This window comes from Haliotis rubra, unplaced genomic scaffold (assembly GCF_003918875.1).
Source record: "Haliotis rubra isolate DU_JTF1 unplaced genomic scaffold, ASM391887v1 Scf555, whole genome shotgun sequence".
NCBI lineage: Eukaryota > Metazoa > Mollusca > Gastropoda > Lepetellida > Haliotidae > Haliotis > Haliotis rubra.
In genome coordinates, this window is record NW_025767252.1 from 1 (window position 1) to 26,243 (window position 26,243).

Here is a 26,243-nt window from a genome sequence, read left to right on the forward strand (position 1 = left end):
TGAAACACACAGGCCAAGGCTCTCATTAGCGCCACCACCATAGATGTCACACCGGTGTCAGCGCCTTCATTCACCATAGATGGTATCGTCATCGACGTCACGGCTTCGTACAGAATCATTCCAACTACGGATGAAAAGAACACAGTCATGTCTTCACATAAAGTTGCATCACCGATAGATATACAATCGGCGTCATGTTTCTACAGAACCGGATTAACTCCACCATAATGGCAATAAACACAGTTACGGCTCTTCACAGAAAGCCAGTCATTCCACCATAGACGCCAGTCACCGCGCCGCCGCCTCTACATAAAGCGATTCACCATAGATGTCCACCATAGATGGTACAGTCACACAGGCCAAGGCTCTCTACAGAGAGTGTATTCACTCCACCATAGATGGTACAGTCACACAGGCCAAGGCTCTCTACAGAACTGTATTCACTCCACCATAGATGGTGGCTACAGTCACACAGGCCAAGGCTCTCTACAGAGGCTGTATTCACTCCACCATAGATGGTACAGTCACACAGGCCAAGGCTCTCTCTACAGAGCTGTATTCACTCCACCATAGATGGTACAGTCACACAGGCCAAGGCTCTCTACAGAACTGTATTCACTCCACCATAGATGGTACAGTCACACAGGCCAAGGCTCTCTCTACAGAGCTGTATTCACTCCACCATAGATGGTACAGTCCACACAGGCCAAGGCTCTCTCTACAGAGCTGTATTCACTCCACCATAGATGGTACAGTCACACATAGATGGTACAGTCACACAGGCCAAGGGTCTCTCTACAGAGCTGTATTCACTCCACCATAGATGGTACAGTCACACAGGCCAAGGCTCTCTACAGAACTGTATTCACTCCACCATAGATGGTACAGTCACACAGGCCAAGGCTCTCTCTACAGAGCTGTATTCACTCCACCATAGATGGTACAGTCACACAGGCCAAGGCTCTCTCTACAGAGCTGTATTCACTCCACCATAGATGGTACAGTCACACAGGCCAAGGCTCTCTACAGAACTGTATTCACTCCACCATAGATGGTACAGTCACACAGGCCAAGGCTCTCTCTACAGAGCTGTATTCACTCCACCATAGATGGTACAGTCACACAGGCCAAGGCTCTCTCTACAGAACTGTATTCACTCCACCATAGATGGTACAGTCACACAGGCCAAGGCTCTCTCTACAGAGCTGTATTCACTCCACCATAGATGGTACAGTCACACAGGCCAAGGCTCTCTCTACAGAGCTGTATTCACTCCACCATAGATGGTACAGTCACACAGGCCAAGGCTCTCTCTACAGAGCTGTATTCACTCCACCATAGATGGTACAGTCACACAGGCCAAGGCTCTATATACAGAGCTGTATTCACTCCACCATAGATGGTACAGTCACACAGGCCAAGGCTCTCTACAGAGCTGTATTCACTCCACCATAGATGGTACAGTCACACAGGCCAAGGCTCTCTACAGAGCTGTATTCACTCCACCATAGATGGTACAGTCACACAGGCCAAGGCTCTCTCTACAGAGCTGTATTCACTCCACCATAGATGGTGGGCAGTCACACAGGCCAAGGCTCTCTCTACAGAGCTGTATTCACTCCACCATAGATGGCTACAGTCACACAGGCCAAGGCTCTCTACAGAGCTGTATTCACTCCACCATAGATGGTACAGTCCCACACAGGCCAAGGCTCTCTCTACAGAGCTGTATTCACTCCACCATAGATGGTACAGTCACACAGGCCAAGGCTCTCTCTACAGAGCTGTATTCACTCCACCATAGATGGTACAGTCACTCCACCTCACAGGCCACACAGGCCAAGCTCTCTACAGAGCTGTATTCACTCCACCATAGATGGTACAGTCACACAGGCCAAGGGCTCTCTCTACAGAGCTGTATTCACTCCACCATAGATGGTACAGTCACACAGACCAAGGCTCTCTGTACAGAACTGTATTCACTCCACCATAGATGGTACAGTCACACAGGCCAAGGGTCTCTCTACAGAGCTGTATTCACTCCACCATAGATGGTACAGTCACACAGGCCAAGGCTCTCTACAGAGCTGTATTCACTCCACCATAGATGGTACAGTCACACAGGCCAAGGCTCTCTCTACAGAGCTGTATTCACTCCACCATAGAGATGGTACAGTCACACAGGCCAAGGTTCTCTCTACAGAGCTGTATTCACTCCACCATAGATGGTACAGTCACACAGGCCAAGGCTCTCTACAGAGCTGTATTCACTCCACCATAGATGGTACAGTCACACAGGCCAAGGCTCTCTCTACAGAGCTGTATTCACTCCACCATAGATGGTAAGGCAGTCACACAGTCAGGCCAAGGCTCTCTACAGAGCTGTATTCACTCCACCATAGATGGTACAGTCACACAGGCCAAGGCTCTCTCTACAGAGCTGTATTCACTCCACCATAGATGGTACAGTCACACAGGCCAAGGCTCTCTACAGAACTGTATTCACTCCACCATAGATGGTACAGTCACACAGGCCAAGGCTCTCTACAGAGCTGTATTCACTCCACCATAGATGGTACAGTCACACAGGCCAAGGCTCTCTCTACAGAGCTGTATTCACTCCACCATAGATGGTACAGTCACACAGGCCAAGGCTCTCTCTACAGAGCTGTATTCACTCCACCATAGATGGTACAGTCACACAGGCCAAGGCTCTCTACAGAACTGTATTCACTCCACCATAGATGGTACAGTCACACAGGCCAAGGCTCTCTCTACAGAGCTGTATTCACTCCACCATAGATGGTACAGTCACACAGGCCAAGGCTCTCTCTACAGAGCTGTATTCACTCCACCATAGATGGTACAGTCACACAGGCCAAGGCTCTCTCTCTACAGAGCTGTATTCACTCCACCATAGATGGTACAGTCACACAGGCCAAGGCTCTCTCTACAGAGCTGTATTCACTCCACCATAGATGGTACAGTCACACAGGCCAAGGCTCTCTCTACAGAACTGTATTCACTCCACCATAGATGGTACAGTCACACAGGCCAAGGCTCTCTCTACAGATGCTGTATTCACTCCACCATAGATGGTACAGTCCACACAGGCCAAGGCTCTCTCTACAGAGCTGTATTCACTCCACCATAGATGGTGGCACAGTCACACAGGCCAAGGCTCTCTCTACAGAGCTGTATTCACTCCACCATAGATGGTACAGTCACACAGGCCAAGGCTCTCTCTACAGAACTGTATTCACTCCACCATAGATGGTACAGTCACAGGCACACAGGCAAGGCTCTCTCTACAGAGCTGTATTCACTCCACCATAGATGGTACAGTCACACAGGCCAAGGCTCTCTACAGAGCTGTATTCACTCCACCATAGATGGTACAGTCACACAGGCCAAGGCTCTCTCTACAGAGCTGTATTCACTCCACCATAGATGGTACAGTCCACCAAGGCTCTCTCTACAGGCCAAGGCTCTCTCACACAGAGGCTCTGTATTCACTCCACCATAGATGGTACAGTCACACAGGCCAAGGCTCTCTCTACAGAGCTGTATTCACTCCACCATAGATGGTACAGTCACACAGGCCAAGGCTCTCTCTACAGAGCTGTATTCACTCCACCATAGATGGTACAGTCACACAGGCCAAGGCTCTCTCTACAGAGCTGTATTCACTCCACCATAGATGGTACAGTCACACAGGCCAAGGCTCTCTCTACAGAGCTGTATTCACTCCACCATAGATGGTACAGTCACACAGGCCAAGGCTCTCTCTACAGAGCTGTATTCACTCCACCATAGATGGTACAGTCACACAGGCCAAGGCTCTCTCTACAGAGCTGTATTCACTCCACCATAGATGGTACAGTCACACAGGCCAAGGCTCTCTCTACAGAGCTGTATTCACTCCACCATAGATGGTACAGTCACACAGGCCAAGGCTCTCTCTACAGAACTGTATTCACTCCACCATAGATGGTACAGTCACACAGGCCAAGGCTCTCTCTACAGAGCTGTATTCCTCCACCATAGATGGTACAGTCACACAGGCCAAGGCTCTCTCTACAGAGCTGTATTCACTCCACCATAGATGGTACAGTCACACAGGCCAAGGCTCTCTACAGAACTGTATTCACTCCACCATAGATGGTACAGTCACACAGGCCAAGGCTCTCTCTACAGAGCTGTATTCACTCCACCATAGATGGTACAGTCACACAGGCCAAGGCTCTCTCTACAGAGCTGTATTCACTCCACCATAGATGGTACAGTCACACAGGCCAAGGCTCTCTAAAGAGAGCTGTATTCACTCCACCATAGATGGTACAGTCACACAGGCCAAGGCTCTCTACTACAGAGCTGTATTCACTCCACCATAGATGGTACAGTCACACAGGCCAAGGCTCTCTACAGAGCTGTATTCACTCCACCATAGATGGTACAGTCACACAGGCCAAGGCTCTCTCTACAGAGCTGTATTCACTCCACCATAGATGGTACAGTCACACAGGCCAAGGCTCTCTCTACAGAGCTGTATTCACTCCACCATAGATGGTACAGTCACACAGGCCAAGGCTCTCTCTACAGAACTGTATTCACTCCACCATAGATGGTACAGTCCACACAGGCCAAGGCTCTCTACACAGAGCTGTATTCACTCCACCATAGATGGTACAGTCACACAGGCCAAGGCTCTCTCTACAGAGCTGTATTCCTCCACCATAGATGGTCAGTCCACACATAGATGGTACAGAGCTGTATTCACACAGGCCAAGGCTCTCTACAGAGCTCTGTATTCACTCCACCATAGATGGTACAGTCACACAGGCCAAGGCTCTCTCTACAGAGCTGTATTCCTCCACCATAGATGGTACAGTCACACAGGCCAAGGGCTCTCTACAGAGCTGTATTCACTCCACCATAGATGGTACAGTCACACAGGCCAAGGCTCTCTCTACAGAGCTGTATTCACTCCACCATAGATGGTACAGTCACACAGGCCAAGGCTCTCTCTACAGAGCTGTATTCACTCCACCATAGATGGTACAGTCACACAGGCCAAGGCTCTCTCTACAGAACTGTATTCACTCCACCATAGATGGTACAGTCACACAGGCCAAGGCTCTCTCTACAGAGCTGTATTCACTCCACCATAGATGGTACAGTCACACAGGCCAAGGCTCTCTCTACAGAGCTGTATTCCTCCACCATAGATGGTACAGTCACACAGGCCAAGGCTCTCTCTACAGAGCTGTATTCACTCCACCATAGATGGTACAGTCACACAGGCCAAGGCTCTCTCTACAGAGCTGTATTCACTCCACCATAGATGGTACAGTCACACAGGCCAAGGCTCTCTCTACAGAGCTGTATTCCTCCACCATAGATGGTACAGTCACACAGGCCAAGGCTCTCTCTACAGAGCTGTATTCACTCCACCATAGATGGTACAGTCACACAGGCCAAGGCTCTCTCTACAGAGCTGTATTCACTCCACCATAGATGGTACAGTCCACACAGGCCAAGGCTCTCTCTACAGAACTGTATTCACTCCACTCCACCATAGATGGTACAGTCACACAGGCCAAGGCTCTCTCTACAGAGCTGTATTCACTCCACCATAGATGGTACAGTCACACAGGCCAAGGCTCTCTCTACAGAGCTGTATTCACTCCACCATAGATGGTACAGTCACACAGGCCAAGGCTCTCTCTACAGAGCTGTATTCACTCCACCATAGATGGTACAGTCACACAGGCCAAGGCTCTCTCTACAGAGCTGTATTCACTCCACCATAGATGGTACAGTCACACAGGCCAAGGCTCTCTCTACAGAGCTGTATTCACTCCACCATAGATGGTACAGTCACACAGGCCAAGGCTCTCTCTACAGAGCTGTATTCACTCCACCATAGATGGTACAGTCACACAGGCCAAGGCTCTCTCTACAGAACTGTATTCACTCCACCATAGATGGTACAGTCACACAGGCCACCATAGATGGCTCTCTCTACAGAGCTGTATTCACTCCACCATAGATGGTACAGTCACACAGGCCAAGGCTCTCTCTACAGAGCTGTATTCACTCCACCATAGATGGTACAGTCACACAGGCCAAGGCTCTCTCTACAGAGCTGTATTCACTCCACCATAGATGGTACAGTCACACAGGCCAAGGCTCTCTCTACAGAGCTGTATTCACTCCACCATAGATGGTACAGTCACACAGGCCAAGGCTCTCTCTACAGAGCTGTATTCACTCCACCATAGATGGTACAGTCACACAGGCCAAGGCTCTCTCTACAGAACTGTATTCACTCCACCATAGATGGTACAGTCACACAGGCCAAGGCTCTCTCTACAGAACTGTATTCACTCCACCATAGATGGTACAGTCACACAGGCCAAGGCTCTCTCTACAGAGCTGTATTCACTCCACCATAGATGGTACAGTCACACAGGCCAAGGCTCTCTCTACAGAGCTGTATTCACTCCACCATAGATGGTACAGTCACACAGGCCAAGGCTCTCTCTACTGTATTCACTCCACCATAGATGGTACAGTCACACAGGCCAAGGCTCTCTCTACAGAGCTGTATTCACTCCACCATAGATGGTACAGTCACACAGGCCAAGGCTCTCTCTACAGAGCTGTATTCACTCCACCATAGATGGTACAGTCACACAGGCCAAGGCTCTCTCTACAGAGCTGTATTCACTCCACCATAGATGGTACAGTCACACAGGCCAAGGCTCTCTCTACAGAGCTGTATTCACTCCACCATAGATGGTACAGTCACACAGGCCAAGGCTCTCTCTACAGAGCTGTATTCACTCCACCATAGATGGTACAGTCACACAGGCCAAGGCTCTCTCTACAGAGCTGTATTCACTCCACCATAGATGGTACAGTCACACAGGCCAAGGCTCTCTCTACAGAGCTGTATTCACTCCACCATAGATGGTACAGTCACACAGGCCAAGGCTCTCTCTACAGAGCTGTATTCACTCCACCATAGATGGTACAGTCACACAGGCCAAGGCTCTCTCTACAGATGGTACAGTGTATTCTACTCCACCATAGATGGTACAGTCACACAGGCCAAGGCTCTCTCTACAGAGCTGTATTCACTCCACCATAGATGGTACAGTCACACAGCCAAGGCTCTCTACAGAACTGTATTCACTCCACCATAGATGGTACAGTCACACAGGCCAAGGCTCTATATACAGAGCTGTATTCACTCCACTCCATCTTTTGCAGTAAGTTCTTGAGACGAATCTGATGAAAGGGTTACTTTACTGAATTTATCTGAGAATCATCATGAGCATGCCAGCATGTGCATCTTCCATACATTCACCACATGACCAATGATTAATGGAATTGGTTTATTATATTTTTGCATAAAATAACTGCAGTTTCAACAATCAAATTAATCAAAAAATATGTTTGACATATCTAACATAGCTTCTTGTAATCCCCAATGTAGGACATCACAGTAGCACACGGTGTCAAAGCACCACATCCGATATTTCCTATTTACAAGCAGCAGGTACATATAACAAAGTAAAGACTGATACAGACAAGTCAGGTTCACCCTGTAAGTCCAAGAAAAGCAGGATTTATGGATGTCAACTTCTTTATTGTACATAGCACGACGTTTCAGAGTGTATACATGCTGAAGGATGAAGGAGCAAGCATACACTCCGACACATTGTGTTATACAGAAGTTGACATCCATAAATCTGTTTTTTGTTATGCATTCTACTTCTTAATACCCATACAACATACAACGTGAACTGGTGTTGTATTGGACTGAATTGAACTGGTCACATAAGCCAAATATACACCATGCCACTTTCTCCTTATGTCAGACCAACTTTTATCTCCAGTGTTCAACAGGTTAAAATGAAAGAATTGTTGATTTCATTGATTTGTCTTGACATGACAGTTTGAAAAGAAAAGTTTATCGATGTCAGACGTAGAACTGTGCCATACAGACGTGCACCTACAGACTTAGAACAAGTGAGTGAGTGAGTGAGTTTAGTTTCACACTGCACTTAGCAATATTCCAGCTATATGGCGGCGGTCTGTAAAATAATCGAGTCTGGACCAGGCAATCTAGTGATCAACAGCATAAGCATTGATCTATGCAATTGGGATACGATAACATGCGTCAACCAAGCCAGCGAGCCTGACCAGCCGGTGCCATTAGTCACCTCTTACAACAAACATGGGTTACTGAAGATCAATTCTAACCCGGATCTTCACAGGTCAGACGTAGAACTGTGCCCTACAGACGTAGAATTGTGCTCAACAGACATGCACCTACAGGTGTAGAATGGTGCCCAACAGACGTAGAATTGTGCCCTACAGATACGCACCTACAGATTTAGAACTGTGCAGCTACAGACGTAGAACCATGCACCGTCAGACATAGATGTAGATCCACAATGTGTAATAACTTGGATCCATCACGTGTTATAACAGTGATCTCTGGAGTGAAATAACTGGGATCGTCATTGTGAAATAGTTGGTACATACAAGTGTTAACACACATCGATATGTATCGTATCAAAATAAAATAACAGTGTCATAAAATCCCTTTCCTGAAACAACATAAAATATCGTCAATGATATAAACAAACTCCATGTAACATACATTGAACAGTGTTGTTCAAGGTCAGCTTGAAGCGGAAACATATATGGCAGCAGAGACCCGCAGAATAGTGTTCACAGCTTGCACCCACATGGGCAATCAAACACATCTGTGAGAGAACACGTCAAACACTGGTGGCTTGCTATCCCTTGTGTAGGGAGGGTTATAGTTGGGCATCAGACATCTGCTCACCTCATCTAAAAAATACAACTAATTCTATTGCATCTTTGTGGACACATCACACAATCACGCATGACGCATTTGGCATTATTCTGGCAACATCACAGCAGGGGGAAGACCAACGACGATGGCACCATGGAGAACTGCTCTTCCATCTTCGTAACAAACCTAATAACCACAAAGCTTTCTATCTGTTTATGTTTTCTGACCAGGTATAAACTATTCTTTTCCTCTTCCAACTTTCTGTTTGAGCGGAAAAACAATCTGTGATCCTACAAACATTAAAGTGATACCTTCACAGCTGAAATTTATGGAAAGCACATCAACTCATCTAATGATTTAAACAAAACTCTGTGAGCATTTTGCACCCCAAGCACTACAATACACACATTCTGAAGGTGGGAACTTCCTCACTCTGTCCTTATTGCCATGTTCTTGAGGTTACCTACATTCAAGTCCGGAGGTACAAGAGGTAATATATCAAGAATCATGAGTCGAATTGCATCATGTTTACACAGATGCATCACATCAACACAACTGCATCATGTCTACCCACATGCATCAAGTCTAAAAAGCTGCATAACATATATCTACACAGATGCATCACGTCTATGCAAATGTATAAAGAAATAAATGCATTACATTATGAAGAGCTATGAAACTCCATTATCATCAGGTGTCAAGTATTAACACCCAGCTGCTGACTCCTGTATCATGCTGTATCACACAGGTAACAGATCAGTATCAACAGATATTATCTACCTATAAAGTGAAGATTTTAACCACTCAGATGAGTCAGAACCAGGGCAGGTCCACATGATATTCAGTTATCCAGACATAGTTTACAGATGTCTGGATATATGAGGTCCAGTTTGTCAAGAATCTGTGAGTGCATCCCAGATGAGTGTCATTATGGCTTCTCATGAAACAAATAATCTTCTATTGTTACCATGGTTACCCAATATTTGTACCAAATAAATGTTTCGCAATCAAGAAAACTGCAGTTTGGGTCCTGGAATCCTAGACAACCTGTTCCACCCATTAGGTTAGGTCATACCTAAATATATACTGAGAGAAACAAATAAAGGATCACAGGAAAAGTCAAGCGTTCCTTTCATATTTTCCAGTTTTCATCACCAGAAAACGCTGTGGTGATGAAAACTGGAAAATAATAAAGGAAGCTTGAATTTTCCTGTGATCTTTTATTTGTTTCTCTCAGTATATTACAATTTACTGATTGATCATCATAAATTGTCTACTGACTTTAGCTCCATGACATTAAACACCTCTTGTGTGTAGGTGCTGCACCCTCAAAAGAGCAGATCAGAGACCCAAGCTAATGTTCAGTAAACTTCAGATTACTAGACATATAAATAATGGTTTAAGAACATTTGAACATGTTGTCAGAAGATAAAGTTAATGTTAACCATATCGCTTGTTGTTATTAGGCCACAATAAACTAATTATTACATTCCCAGCCTGCCTGCATCAGTACCAAGCACCCCGCCTCACATATTTCCGTTGTTCCCCAGTCCCCACAGATATAGACAGTACCCATATTTGTGTAACTTTCTCTCTTCAACTACACATTCCTACCAACTGTTCCTGTTTCCTTTCAAACACAACAGCTGACTAAGTGTCTTGAATATTAAAAGCAAAAAATAATACCCAAAATATAATCCTCCGTCTTTAACATTTTTTCCAAATCGGGATGTAAATATAGTAATTTATTTACTTTGGCCTTATACAAGTACACATGGACTTATAGTGAGTGACTGTCTTAAGTTTTACGCCGCTTTTAGCAATATTCCAGCAATATCGCAGCGAGGGACACCAGAAATGTGTTCACACATAGTACCCATGTGGGGAATCGAACCCAGGACTTCAGCGTGATGAGCAAACGCATTAACCACTTGGATACCCTCACATGGATTTATCTTTCCTGATACACATGTACTTGTATTCCTGTACAGTGCCACTGGTTTGTTGAACCATGAATTCCCGACACGGACAGCAGTGAGCAGAACATCTGTGTCTCATTGATACCCAACAAGAACTGCCATCCTAGAGAGCCACCATCATTGGATTAGTCCACAGCACAAGTAATAGTGCTGGGCTAGAGGACTATCATGAATTTCAAGTCCCGAACCTCTGGGTTTCCTGGATGCCACAGATACTGTCACTAGGTCAGCAGCACTGTACAGAGCTCCTGATAAGATTTAGCTCATGTGGGTACTGTACCCACTGTATTTTTTTTGGAGTGGGTATTATGAATGTTGAGTGGGTATTTCATTTTCCGTTACCCACTGCTTTCAAATATGTGCGTATTTCAGTCATTTTACTCACCTAAGTATTATGTCATTGAGTAAGTTTACTAAGCAGGTATGTTCTGCCTTATGTCATACCTAATCAAAACCAACTTAACTATAATGGAAATGATTTCATAAAAAATCACTCATCCTATACTGACAGTACAACACTTGTCCTATACTAACAGTACAACTTGATAGTAATCAATGTCTTTTTCATAACGTAAGCGATTTTTATAAATATATTCCGTACGCATTTGTTTTAAACTTTTTGCGTATCTAACATTTTAAATGTGTAATTGGTACACAAGAATTATTTTTCAATGCTTCATTGGAAATTTTCTATGCTTATTTTACCCGGATAGGCAGCTTATCTGGGCCTCTGACTGTAAATATACTTACATGATGATGAACACGATCAATGAATGTACAGTTCTTGGATCTGAGACATCACCTTGTATCAATGTTTGTTGCATATATATTTGTATACACTATGTAAACACATGTATGTATCTGTCGGGCCACCATGAAACCACAGAGCCATGAGTATTTGCAGTATGTACAATGTAGCCAGTTAACAAGCACTGGCCTGTCAGGCAATCCCTAAGATAAAACATAGGCATGATGGATATTTTAAACTAAACAGATTTCAATTATATATTAATCACATGATGAGAGAGACAATCTGCAGTTTGTATATCACTGATACTGTCCAAGACATAGCTTGTTCACTGTGTAGTTAATCTTAAGTGTTCTCAACTACATTGTGCGTCCTCTGTAGAGTGCTCATGGTCAGCGACATTATTGGGAGGTTCTGACGGCTTATCAGATTTTTCTGCACCACTTTCTTCTTTGTTCTCTTCTATAGGACTCTTTTCTGTTGGAGGGACGTCTGGTACAGCGCTGTTCTCTTCTCCCTCCTTCCCCTCTGTAGGAGGGATGTTTGCATCGTCAGAGTCTGTATTCACACTGCCAGTTTCCACAAGTTCCTCTCTCTCCACAGGTTCATGTGACATCTCATCGATATCATCCTCCAAAAGGTCTTCATCGTCCTGTACGTTATACTCTGCCGTGTAATCATCTTCGAAGAATGCTCCCTCAGAATCATCACCTATGTCATCTGTAAAACAAGCATCACAAATAGACTTTTACTCAATGAATGCTTCCTCACAATCTTCAGCTAGGTCATCTGTAAAACATGCATCACAATCAGACTTTAGGATTATAAGACCAAATATAAAGACGTACATTGACTAGTATCTACATACTGGTGAGTGGACGTTAACCACGTGAATGTAGCAAGAACTTTATCGCTCAATATTGTCACTTCGACCCCCACCTCGCTTCCGTGGAAGAAATCGTTATGTTACAAGTTGTGTCATGCAAAATCCTTTTGGTCATTTCAAATACATATGTAACTACGAGTAGAAAGTAGTTTTGATTTTCTAACTTGATGAAAACAAACCATGATCTCATTAAATCTAACAGAATTTAGCCTGTGACTTTACGATTTTCAAAAATGACAGCACACTGTTGCGAACATCCCCCAGTCTGAGGATAAATGCTATTTAGGTTTGTTTTCACCGAGTTACAAAATCAAAACTACTTTCTACTGGTAGTAAATTATGTATTTGATTGATGGCCAATAAGATTTTGCATGACTTAGCTCATAACATAACAATTTCTCTCGTGGAAGCGAGGTTGGTGTCAATATAATACTACTTACAATATTATTGTTACTTTCGACCACAACCTCGCTTCCGAGGAAGAAATCATTATGTTACAAGTTGTGTCATGGAAAATCTTTATGGTCGTCAATCATATACATAAATTAACAAGTTTTTTAAGAATGAATTTGGTGTTCCGCATAAGACTAACCACAAATTTTTCATATATATTGGTTAAAAGAGTACCTATGTCTTCTGTAAAACATGCATCACAATCAGACTTTTACTCAATGAATGCTCCCTCAAATCATCACCTATGTCTTCTGTAAAACATGCATCACAATCAGACTTTTACTCAATGAATGCTCCCTCAAATCATCACCTATGTCTTCTGTAAAACATGCATCACAATCAGACTTTTACTCAATGAATGCTCCCTCAAATCATCACCTATGTCTTCTGTAAAACATGCATCACAATCAGACTTTTACTCAATGAATGCTCCCTCACATTCATGATTTTTTTCAATCAAACATATATTGTCCAATGTTATATCGCTGGTTGGTGAGTTTCAAACAAAAGATCACTTGTACAACTTCTAAATGTACAAAGTCTAAGTACCGGTACACTAAGTTTAATAAAAGAAGTTTGTTGATGGACAACACCCAGCCTCTGGATCCACAATTCAAACTGTGTCTGAATCCATGTTCCACTTAGAATACAAGGAATATAAAGACAGCTGTGTTGAACCTATATGGTGCTTGTCTTACCGGCTGCTCGCTCCTTCGACGGAGTTGTTTCTGTGGAAGCCAGGAAGCTGTTAATGACCATCTGATCGTCATCTATCGTGATGTCACTCAAACTGCTCACCTTGGGCATCGGAATGTCAGACACCTTCAACTCTGGAGCAAAAGGATGTAATTTCAGTTGACTCGGTTTACTCAAGTTATAATATTCGACAACACGTAGTGACACCACCACCTCTCCACAGGACTGAGGTATCATGAGGCAATATTCAACAGTCTTTTAGTTTCTGATGCGACTGTACATCACTTAGCAAAGTCTTGAATCAATGTAATTCAACATCCAATGACTGCAAACGGCAAAACTTTACAAAGCTGGTACGTGTGCGACATTTTGTGGAGAAACAACAACTTTTATGTGTTAAGATTCACCTGGGGAAGTATTAACTGATGAAATACAAGTACTGTGTTGAGATAGGAATCGTAATGCATCCATGGTATCAGGATATGCATCGTATCACTACCCAACCTTATTGTTATGCCTACACCTCCATCTGTCTACGTCAAAACATTTCCTGAGTTAATATGATTTATGAATCTCTGATGTTTGTTTTATTTCAGCGATGAAAGAAAGGAAAGTGGTTCATGAAAGTTGTGTTGTTGTCAATCAAAATTTGAGTTTGAACACTTTTGTCTATCTTTAAAAGTCTGATACCATTCACGTATCAATCGATGTGTTGTACTGTCAGCATTGTGAGGGATACAGGAGAGTATCACTGTAATCGGTACACGACAACATGGAGGACATTGTGTTTCTCATACAACAAAGAAGGGAACTTCAGTGGCACCTGCCAATCTGTGACGTCTGACTTACGTTCTGTGTGGCCGTGTGTCTTGTAGAAGTCCATGTCTTCCGTGAAGGCCTCGCTGAAGGCTTCCTGTCTCTCCTTCAGGCTCGCTTGGCGCCGCCGATCACAATCCTGCATTGCCCTTGCATGACTCTTAGCCATTTGTATAAAATCTTAGCCATTCTCTACCATTCAATCTGCAGAAGGAAAATCATGTGACTCTCAACCATTTGAACTGCAGAAGTCAAGTATATTAGTTAATATTGGAAAACACTGTAACATTACATCAGCCTAGACACGCAGACCAAGCAGCCATAATCAGGAACAATGTGAGAAACATGATACATGTATCAGGATATGCACCACTTGGTTCCACCACATTTGTCTGTTTGTTTTGTCTCAAGGATTTCAGATGGTCCAACCATACTACACAGTGACACTTCAGACCTAATGTTTTTCGTTATGATATGGTGCAACTCAACCAGTATTGATTATAATATACTCAGTACTTACACAAAACTGGGTCTTTGCAAATCAATGATAAAATCAACTGATACATTTCCTGAAGAATCTGGAATTTAGTTATGTGTGAGTTTAGTTTCACGCCGCTTATTGCAATATTCCAGCAATATCATAGCGTGGGACGTGAAATTATGTATGCAGGAAGAGCATTTTGTAAAACCCTCTTATTTCATTTTACTCTTGCAGAAAACTTCACAAAAACACCTCACAGCAATGTTTTCAGCAATATCTCATAGCAAGAGCAATGTCTCACAGTAATATTTTCAGTAATATCTCACAGCAATATTTATCAGCTATGATAAGGCATGATCTGATCTCACACAGGCTCTAACAACCATAATTGTGATTAATGTTTCCAACTGACCTTTGACCTTCTCCACCTCTTCCATCTTTTTCTTTTTGTAAGTTGCAAGCTGAACCAGGTGAGCTTTCTTGTTCTTCTGATGCTCCAGTTCCTCAACAACATTCTCCAACCTCTCCAGGGCCCCCTCCACGACCTCACAGTCCCGCTTGATGTACCCTGGAGACAGTCAAACATGGCTCACTGTCATCCCATGATTATCCCTGATTATCAGTGTATAATATTCATAGAGAATCTCACCCGAGTGTCTTTTGATATCAAATATATCACCACGAGTTGATAAAGTTACAAATATCCGAGGGTTGCGAGGGTATTTTTACTTTTATCAACAAGTATTGATATACAGAAGACACGAGGGTGAGATTCTATTTATCATCAAAAATCACTCTTCATTAGTTTTCAATGAAAAATGTACATCTCTGAACACGGTTCTGCTATTAGACTTGCAGTGCAGCGATGTCATAGCATTGTGACATCATCAAGTTCATGACGTCATAGCATTGTCAGGGCACTGTACAAAATCTTCTGTCAAAATGATATCTCCTAGGAGATATCGTTTGATTTCACACTAGAAATATTTCCTGTGGAACACAGTTTGGGATGACAAAGTTTTATATCATGGCAAAACGTGGGTTTTAGCATCATTTTCCGTAGATTTTAGGTATATTATGCGGTCTAAAGTAGCCTTCACATGGCAAACTATAGTTTGACAACACATGCTGTTAAAATTTTAAAAGCTATCAAACTCGGGTTTTCACACGTCAAACACATGCTGTCAAACTTTCGTGTCATTTGAAAGCCATGTCTCTATCGGTGTGGTCACGTGACAATTAAGTTGACTGCAATTAGTTGTTTCTGAATAACACGAGTTTGACAACACTTCACACGACAAACTTGAGTTTGACAACACCAAATGTTTGATGGAATAGCTGGTTTTCAAACTTTAGTTTGTCGTGTGAAGGCCACTTAATACAATCTGAGCTAACAAGACCAAGCACAATTATACTCCCGACTTTTCTTGTCAACTGGTGACTTGTCCAGGGTATTTATACTAGCATGTTAGGTAACACACTGGTCGACAGAGGATGGCTACAAGTTGGGTGGTTGTGACCTGCCTGAATGTGTCACATAACGCTCACACAGTGATGGTGGTAGATCATTTATCAACCTTAGGTCCACGTAGGAACATATTAGTTAATACAACCCTGTCAGTATTGCTGACTTTGCAATATAACACTGTTGTCTCAACACTCTTCAGTAAAGATGCTACACTTCAGCTTGAAGAGCAAATGACAACAAGCATGAGGAACTTGTATCCCGCCACTGGTAGGTTCCAGTTTTTGCCACAGCCAGTATTTTGGGCACTCACACAATTTGGGGGACACCTACCCAGATCCGTGGTCAGTTTCTTGACGAGTGTGACAACGTCCGGCAGTTCAGCGACCTCCTCTTCCATCTGACTGACCATGTCCACCTGTTTGTTCCAATTGCTGTACAGCTGACCGATCTCGCTGTCCACCTCCTGCATCATGGTCAGATGAGCATGTCACAGCAATAATTCATAACACAACACTCAACAAAGTTTGGTGGTTTCATATCAAGACTCATTTGGCTGTAGCTGAATATGTTTTCCAGAAAGGCATAATGGTGCCCCTTTGGTAGCAAAATTTCGATTATCTTCTCATTTATTCAGCAATTACTCTCATTTTTCACTCATTATTTTTAATATTGGTATAAATATATTCATTTATCAAATTTCTAGTTTTTCACCAATTCCCAATAATTTTCTCTTATTTCAACATATACCATTATATAATATTGTTGTCAAAAATAAAACAACCCAGAACAAATAATAAGGTTATGCTACCAAAGTCGCGCCATTAGGCTTTCACACATGTCTACAAGTCACATAAAATAACAGTTTATTCTTAAACATGAACTGACTGGGCGTGTTAAATACTCACCTCGGCTTTCTTGGCTGTACGAGAGGTGTACGTCTGAAGCTCCTTCCATGTCCTCTGATATCTGCAACATCAGGGTCACAAGTCAAACACATCAACTGTGAAACTGTCCATCTTTATGTAATAAAGCATGATAGACAAGCATGTGCACACTTCTGCAGAGATTTAGTCATACCTGCTCTGAGGTCAATACTGATAGAAATAAAACTAATTGTTGATGGTGCCAGTGCCATGAAGGGTAAAGAAGGTGTCGAGCACCCCGCCATGTACCATGTGTAAGTGTACCACATATCACGTACGATATACTGTGTACTACATGTATCAATGTACCATCTATACTCCTCACAAAAAATTAAGCAACAAGTGTATTTTTGGTCAGTACATATGCCTTTACTCATGATCATTACAACTTAATCAAACATAACAAAGATAAAGCATATCCACACACTTTTCCAACAAAGAAATCAAAATTCATTGAACAATAACTGACTTGCAAATCATCAAAAACAGTGTCACTGAAAAAGCCGTGCAAAATGTGCTGCATCAGGGTGAAAAATGTCTGAAAAACACTTTTACTGTCAGTTTTGAGCACTGATCCAAAGTTTAATAACGCAGTAATAAATTACCATTGACCTGAATACACGCTTCCAAGACGCTCTAGGCATTGACCAGATGAGTCTGTCTAGAGTCTGTTGTGGAATGTTCTGCCATTCTTCCGCGCAATGCCTGTTCAAGCTGATCCAGAGTCTGAGGATCTAACGTGAGGCCGCATTACACGCCTTTCCGAGGATGTCCCAAGCATGTTCAATGGGATTCAGGTCAGGAGACCTTTGCAGGCCAGTCCATATGGGTGATGTTGTTGGTCTGAAGAACATCAGTGACAACTCTTGCTCGATGTGGACGGGCATTGTCATCCATGAAGATGAAGTTAGGACCCGCTTGCTGAGCCCACGGAATGATCACAGGTGTGACAATTTCGCCTCGCACCTCACACCCTGTCATGGTACCTCGCCTGATGACCACAAGATCAGTTCGATGCGTCCAACTTGGATTCCTGCCCAGATCATCAAACTCCCACCTCCATACTGGATCATGTTCAGCAATCGCATTAGCCATGTATCGCTCGTTACGGTTTCTCCACACACGAAGCCCTACCATCATTGAAGTCCAGACAGAATCTTGACTCATCTGTGAAGAGAACATTACGCCAGCGCATTGACTCTCCAGTTACGCTGCTGGTTAGCCCAATTCAGTCTCTGTTGACGATGGTGTGCAGGCAGTGGATACGCTTGCACTGGTCTTCGACCTGAGACCTTCAGCATGGAGTCTGTTCCTCACTGTCTGTGTGTGAGATTCTGTTCCCAGCAACTCTCTGGAGGTCATTCTGGAGAGATCTGGCTGTGGTGAACCTGTTCCGGGCCGGGCTAGGTGGCCAAGCATCGGTCCTCTCTGGGAGTTGTCACCCTTGGATCGACCTGAGCGTGGTCTCTCAGTCATCAATCCGGTCTGTTGGTGACGAGTGATCGCTCTGGAGATGACGCTCGATGAACATTGAAATGGTTGGCAACAGCACTCTGGGTCTGACCCCTGCACCATTCCAACAATTTGAGCAACTTCAATTGGTGTCAAGACGCCTTTAGCCATTTCTCAAATGTTACTGTCAACAATTTGTCGCTGTTGGCAGTTTTAACGCCCAATCAGAACGCATGTGCTACGTGTATAGCATTATGTTTTCCATGCATTTTGCATGTGAGTTTTGAGGTGTTTACAGTTATGCAGGCTGTGCTAACAATGTTATCAGAAAACAATATGGGAAATGCTTTAAGTTCATCAATCGTAGGGTTCTCTGCATGGCTTATATGCCAAGTAATAACTTCATATACCCATGAAGAAAATATTATTGCTTAACTTTTTGTGAGGAGTATATTACTGTAACATGTACTAGTGTACCACATATTGGTGTACCATGTACTGGTGATACATGTATCACTGTACCATGTACCACTAGAGTACCAGTGAACCATGTATGAGAATGCCATGTGTCAATGTACCATGTTTCTTTAGACATTTCTTGTTAATGTCCTACTCTGCAAATAATCAAATCTTGACCATACAATCCAGTGACTGACCAATTCAGCAAGCCTGACTACCACACATGGTTCATCTCTTACGACGAGCATGAATTGCTAAAACCTTTAGGCCAGTTTAGCAGTAAAGGCCTGTTCTAATTGTGCTCATCACACTAATATCCCAGGGTACCGTGTACCAGTATACAATGTACCATGGGTCAGTGCATGTGATTTATCAGCAAAACATTCATGCATGACAGTTAGCTTCTTAAACTCATACATAAGCAGCAATAGACATAATAAACTTACTTGTTGAGCAAATCTGCCCCTGCATCGAGACTGACTCCATCTGATCGCAATCGCTTGAGGATATCCTGTCGAGGCTGAGCATCCAGTGACGTCAGTGCCTTCAGACTTAAGTAGGCAGAGAGTAGAACAGTGTTGAACATTATCAAACATTTACCAGGGGTTCAATTTTTTTTTTAAAAGCCACTTGCCACAGGGCTTTAAGAAGTAACTTGTCCTGACTAATTTTCCACTTGCCCTGATTTTATGACATAATTATGAAAGAAGAAATCAACATGGTATTTGATGTTAATGTTTACTGGACTATTTATTGAAAAGTGATAAATAGCAAAGAAAGATAACTCTACTTCATTATCATTGCGAAATGTAATAGCTACATTTTGAGCAGATTTGAAATTAAATCCAAGTTTATTTGCAGTTTGAAACCATTAGTGGAAATTATCTAGTAGCCCATGGACAAGTAAGATACCATTATTTGATTGCCCGAAATGAAAACTGACTTGTCCTGGGCGTCGGGATTTTTTAACCTCTGCATTTACGTATGAAAGTCAAGAAATCTAGTGGGAACCTGGTGTTAATCATGCATGCACAAACCCCTTTCCCACCATGGTCTCATCTTCTTAGTCAGATACCCTTTCGTTCTCCTACTTGTTACCATGGTTACCAAAGTGGTAAAATGGATTAGTCCATTGTCAGATTCCAAATGAGAATACAAGACATATAATAAATACACAATTATCACTTTTGTGTTTTGACACTATCAACAGGATATATGAAACAATAAAAATAGTTTTTATGATTGTGACAATTGATGCTGATTGCTTATGTTTTGTATAAATTAATATTGTGCCAAACTGTGCAGCTAAGTATTGTTTTCGTAAATGTTGATTAACATACACGACATTAATAGTGCCAACAAATATTTGTGGTGAACATACTGAAAGCATGTGTCAATATTGCTACTTTTGGTAGAATCACTCAATCTTGTTCTCACAATGCAGGTGGTGTTGAAAAAGTCACCTGTGTTCATACTTATAACAAAGAAACAAAGTAAACTTTCAGCAAACCTGCCATGTTTGTTACAAATTCACATGTCTGACAATACATGTATGTCCATAAGATTTGTCTTGTAACATATGTACAGTTTAACAAATGCCTGTAAATAGAGAAAACGCTGTATTCAGATAGGACACTGATTTGTGAACATGACCAAATGTTTGTTTTCATGACCAAATAGTTCACAAGCCAATAATAAGGACAACATGACAAGTATTCCCAACTATGACATCACACCTTCACATTGTTCAGTTCTCAAAGCACAACAATAGCTTCCTTAAGTGGCATTTAGAAGCTGGTATGATGAAGTGGAACACTTTTATGGATAGACAACTTCTTTGTTGCAGTAGTAGTTATGACGTTTCGGTGTAGATCCTAACACTGTTATCAAGCAAATGACTTTCCCTTCAAGCATATCAAGCATCATTTGCTTGATAACGTGGTTAGGATCTACACCGATGTCGCTACTACTGCAACTGACCCCAGATCCCTAGCACTACATGTAATAATAAACATGTAATATTGTCATATTTCATACATCAACTTCACTTTATGTACATACAAATAGTTTTGCACCTTGGAAATCTGCACTTGTACGTTTAAAGCCACATAGAGACAGCACTCTGAACACTAGTTTCATGTTCCTTTCACGGAATGCCTACACTAAGGATAATGGAGTGACCTCAAGGGTGGTATTACAAACAGTGACAGCTGGTGTTAGTGAGGCTAAGACGATCTGATTCACATAGAGTTAGTTCCATGAGCAAATATTGCAAATGTAAATGTATCATGCAAAGATCTTCCAACTAGAAACTGTACCAATGGAATAATTTCCCTTGAGAAATATGGGTGTCTGCTATGGTGCCCACGGGAATAATTACACTACAGAAACTGCGACTCTACGACACACGCAATGCAGTAGGAAATAATACTGTATTGATTATTTGCAAGTAAATGAGTACATAAAAGTATGTTTCGATGTTATCTCTTAACCCAAGATACGATACCCAAGATCAGATGACAATAGCACCTAATGTGTCTTCGTCAACGTCTTCATCAACCATGTTTACTAAGTGAACTACATCAGTACACGACAGAAACTTTACCCGTCAAATATATCCTGCTGTACACTGTGGAAAGTACCCTTGATACTCTCTAACACACTCATCGTTATGCCGGGAGATCATTCAAATCATCCAGAGGTGTGCACCCTTCCCTGCTCTTCTCACAATTCTGTATCACACGGGCGGAACTCTGTTTATCGTTCACTGGAAGTCGCCATACTTGACAAGTCACATGATAACAACGTGACCCGTTCTGCCACACTTCCGGATTTCACTGGGCTCCGTCTAGCAGTCACATTTAGACGCTGCGCAAATATGAACGGGAAAAGAGCCACATTAGAATTATGTTTGTTGTGATGTAAATTTTAATTGACAAAAGAGTCACATGAAACCTTCAGACAAGGATTGTAGGAACATGGGTCGCTTTATGTCTCTTCAGCAGATTAAATGATTACATGTGAGATATATTCTGGATCAAACTAATCTATGGCACCAAATGTTGTTTAATATATCGTGTCCAGCAACATCATTGTTTGAAATGTGTGTTTCTGACTCTGAAGATTTTGGAGGAAACTAACCCCCATTTCACAAAAGTATGCACGGTGTTCAAAAGCACGGAACATATGGGCTGAAAATTTTCAGTTAAATACAGGAATTGTGACACTCGCATAATTCAGATCATGCATGGCTAGTTATACGAGGGATAATCTACAACAACGATGATCATATAGTCTCGATCCCTGGTTATACATATCAGCATAGGCGGATCCAGAGGGGAGGGGGGTGGGTGTGGGGTGGTTTGCAGGATGCGCACCCCTACTTCCCACTTCGTCCTGAAAATATTAAAATTGACCATTGAAAACGGGTGAAAATGAAGTGTGCAAACCCAACCCCCACCCCACCCCTTTCTCAAGAGTGTGCAAAAGAGGGGTGGGGGGTTGGAGGAGGCGTAACACCCGATCCGCCAATGCCTCAGGTGGTCAGGCTCGGTGTTTTGTCACCCTACCTAGATGGCGAGGATCACTACTACCAGTCACCGGATTGTCTGATCCAGAGTCGATTCAATGACATGGCGCTTTCATCATAACCAACTGAATTTAGTCTTCGTTCAAGACCTTATTCTTCACTTCTTCCAAAGGTTGCATAGGAACAGTGCTAATTTCCGATTATAGTTACTCTGTCGTGTTCATTTCTAGATCAATATATTTAAATTATTTTTAAATAGTGCCTGTAAAATGATATTGTTTATCAGAGAGGATAATTATTACAATTAGGTGTGAAATATACTTGAAAATGCAGTTATTTTTTTCAGGGGGAAATTTATTGCGCAACAAAAAGATAAATCATAAGGGAAACCTTTATAGGTGATAGTGTAAATTAATGGAAGTGAATACAATACAAACATGTCCTCAAAACATGCTTAGTGATCCAAACAGGTTACCGTATTTAACAAAACAAGACATGTTTCCTCATACTTTTATTCAGATCACTACAGATTTTATTTCTATAATTAGCACAATATTTTATATATAATATTATCACATAATAATAATAAATCTTAATCCGTAAAACATAACAATAACGATAATGGTTTAGTTTGTTGCCATGTGTACAAACAGATAAAATGGCGTAAGACCACAAAACATCATTTAAAAACATTCTTTTTTACACCCCTACTGTAGATGAAGGAGGTCGCCCACATGGTCCGTATATTCCATGTCACTCAGGTGTTGGTTCAGAAGCTTGGTCTTCAGTGATGCAATACGAGCGTCAATGGTTATATGTATTGATGCAAATACTGCTTGAATATTGCTACGTTTTGGCGATTGATATTGCAGTGTGTAAACAGAAAATGGAAAAATGTTACTTCGCAAGCAAAAATGTTAACAAAGATCATTTTAGGTGTTCCTAAACACTTTTTCACAATATCAAAGACACGTTTTACTTGTTTTCACTAATGCAAATCAGCAGAAAATGTTTTAAAAGACTGAAATCATAGAAATGATTCTTTTACAATTGTACACACTCTACAACAGTTGTTTTTTGTTTTAATAATTGAAATATGGTGACTTTAATTTTTTTATCTCTGTTTCAAAGCAGAATTTTATTTCAACCTTTCTTGTGGACATCTAAATCACTGTTATTGGTTTATTTCGGCATGGTCGAAAATTGGACAATTTAACGCTTCTGAAAAAGATGCATTTCACATAAAAATGAATGCGTTGGAGAATTTGGTTCGTGATTTTCATAAAGCTGTGTTGTTAAGCTCTCTTGTAAGCTAATGCCTTCTAACATATCTTTGATAGTTTTAAGTAATTCATAAAGGTAGGAGGGTAACGTTTCTTTTGGCGTTTAGTGTAGGAACAGTCTTTTACCGGTACTGCTAAACACCACGCTTGTGAGTAGGAACGATTATTCGTTTCTAGTGAATATATTATTATACATGGGACACTGTTTTACCGGTTACGGTAATCCATTAATTAATCTATTGGAAATGTGGCTTTACCGGCTACAGCCATGTAATTGAAACGTGGCCTTCCCGGCGATAGTCATTTTTGAAATGTGATGACTTACTGTGATGTAGATATTTTACAGGCGCTTCTTTAAACATATAGCTTTTATTAACGCCCTTTGACCAGCTCCAGAAATATGAAACCCGGTGAATCAATCGCAGATATTATATTTCTTTACCAGCTGAACACAGCCAATATAATCGGATTATATGAAACGTTTAATTGATGCATGTAACGTACATATATATGGGCACATATGATCATCTCTATATTTCTCTTGGTTCTGTATTACTTGCTAGTAATAACGATCAGAAGAACGCAGGGTGATCAGTACATGTTTAAATAGTCAAATCATGCAGATATACTCCGATATGACCATATTTACATACTTTGCGTATGGATAAATGTTATAAAATGGTGTAATAACTACAATCCAAATGAGGCCCCGTGATCACAGGCATACCGATCTCCTGTATACTGATTAACATTGTGCTTAATAAAACGGGGCAAAATGATATATATACTCTCCCAAAAAAGAAACGCATATAGGAATTTCAACTGTATTTTTATGTATATTTTGAAACATCTTGTAGGCTTTATGAGTCAATGAAATATAGCGAAATTGCACACTGGGAATGCAGACTTATCTGTCTCTGGCACCAACTCGAGGAAAGTCAGTTTGAGTGTCACATGGAGACGTGTGGTGGCGCTGGAGTCAATACCTCGTGTGACCACCGTGGGCATCCAGAACTGCACGGCATCGCCTCGGCATCGAACGAATACGTCTCAGGATCTCGTGTTGCCCAATCGCAGCCCACTCTGCCTGTAGTGCCTGCGCGAGTTGCTGAAGTGTCTGGGGCTGAGGGTTACGGCGTCGCACCCGTCTGTCCAGGGCATCCCACAGATGTTCGATCGGGTTTAAGTCCTGTGATCTTGAGGGCCAGGGGAGCACATTGATGTTGTGGTTCTGGAGGAAGTCTCTAGTGTGACGTGCTGTGTGGGTTCTGGCATTGTCCTGTTAAAACAACTCCCTCTGGCGATCAATAATTGGAAGGAGGTGTGGGCGTAGGATTTCGTCACAGTACCGTTGAGCTGTCAGGTTGCCCTGGATCATCACCAAAACACTTCTCCTACAGCAGGTGATCGCTCCCCACATCATAACACTGCCCCGGCAGAATCTGTCCACCTGGGAAACGCAAGCGTCGGCGGAACGTTCACGTCGACGTCTGTACACCCGCATTCTTCCATCGCGTCGTTTCAATAGAAATCGTGATTCATTACTGAACCAGATTCTACGCCAATTCGGTAGGTTGCAGGCCTGAACGTTGGTGCACCATTGAACTTGATGTCGACGATGTTGTTGTCGAAGCGCACGGCCAAAATAAGGTCTTCTGGCACGTAAACCAGCCTCTCTCAACCTGTTCTTGACGATCTGTGCAGAAAGCCTCCTCAATCCGGGTATTTGTAGAGCGGTACTGGTCGCCGTAGCTGTTCGATGACGCAGGTGATGTACCCGGATGTAGCGATCCTCGCCACAGTGGTCGCTCGAGGTCGCTCACTACGAGGGGCATCTGCTACCGAATTCTGCCGGCGATATCTCTCCCAGAGCCGTGAAATGGTGCTTTGGTGAAATTCATGCGTCGGGCAACTGCACGTTGAGACTGGCCAGCTTCAAGCAAACCAATGGCGATATAACGGTTGGCTTCACTTAGACGTGGCATTTTGCGTTCGTCAACAATATTCCAAATACAGTGAATAATCGACAGACAGCGATCAACCTTTTATACCCATCATTGAGAATATCTGATCCCCAACTTTCACGTGCTTTGCATGTGAATTGTGTATTCTGTGACACATCATGCTGTTAAATACGGGTATTTTACGGATGGTGCGTTTTGTTGTGATGTTTCAAAATATAAACACCATAGGACTCCTTTTGTAAAATGAATCACGTTTTAATTCATTGCTAC

The 26,243-nt window shown here is 42.4% G+C and overlaps 2 protein-coding genes across 2 annotated transcripts; both read right to left on the reverse strand.

Annotated features, from left to right (window-relative positions):
- Positions 1 to 11,473: 11,473 nt before the first annotated feature.
- Positions 11,474 to 14,582, reverse strand: LOC124253836 (nuclear-pore anchor-like). Its single transcript, XM_046687684.1, has 3 exons — positions 14,448 to 14,582; positions 13,601 to 13,732; positions 11,474 to 12,283 (listed from the first exon to the last, which is right to left on the reverse strand). The coding sequence occupies exons 1-3, from the start codon at positions 14,557 to 14,559 to the stop codon at positions 11,919 to 11,921; spliced, it is 609 nt and encodes a 202-aa protein (XP_046543640.1). The 5' UTR covers positions 14,560 to 14,582; the 3' UTR covers positions 11,474 to 11,918.
- A 639-nt stretch (positions 14,583 to 15,221) lies between these two features.
- LOC124253833 (dysbindin-A-like) lies at positions 15,222 to 21,943 on the reverse strand. The gene is made up of 5 exons (XM_046687680.1): positions 21,803 to 21,943; positions 19,644 to 19,748; positions 17,269 to 17,329; positions 16,694 to 16,826; positions 15,222 to 15,463 (listed from the first exon to the last, which is right to left on the reverse strand). The coding sequence occupies exons 1-5, from the start codon at positions 21,862 to 21,864 to the stop codon at positions 15,237 to 15,239; spliced, it is 588 nt and encodes a 195-aa protein (XP_046543636.1). The 5' UTR covers positions 21,865 to 21,943; the 3' UTR covers positions 15,222 to 15,236.
- Positions 21,944 to 26,243: the final 4,300 nt, after the last annotated feature.

Excerpts from the sequence above, each read along its gene's own strand:
- LOC124253836 (XM_046687684.1), bottom strand. The coding sequence starts at position 14,559 with ATGCAGGATTGTGATCGGCGGCGCCAAGCGAGCCTGAAGGAGAGACAG. Across the intron at positions 13,733-14,447 it reads GACACACGGCCACACAGAAC|AGTTGAAGGTGTCTGACATT; the intron begins GTAAGTCAGACG and ends CTTTTGCTCCAG. Across the intron at positions 12,284-13,600 it reads GTCGAAGGAGCGAGCAGCCG|ATGACATAGGTGATGATTCT; the intron begins GTAAGACAAGCA and ends CTTGTTTTACAG.
- LOC124253833 (XM_046687680.1), bottom strand. The coding sequence starts at position 21,864 with ATGAGTGTGTTAGAGAGTATCAAGGGTACTTTCCACAGTGTACAGCAG. Across the intron at positions 19,749-21,802 it reads CAGCAGGATATATTTGACGG|TCTGAAGGCACTGACGTCAC; the intron begins GTAAAGTTTCTG and ends TGCCTACTTAAG. Across the intron at positions 17,330-19,643 it reads GGGGCAGATTTGCTCAACAA|ATATCAGAGGACATGGAAGG; the intron begins GTAAGTTTATTA and ends CTGATGTTGCAG.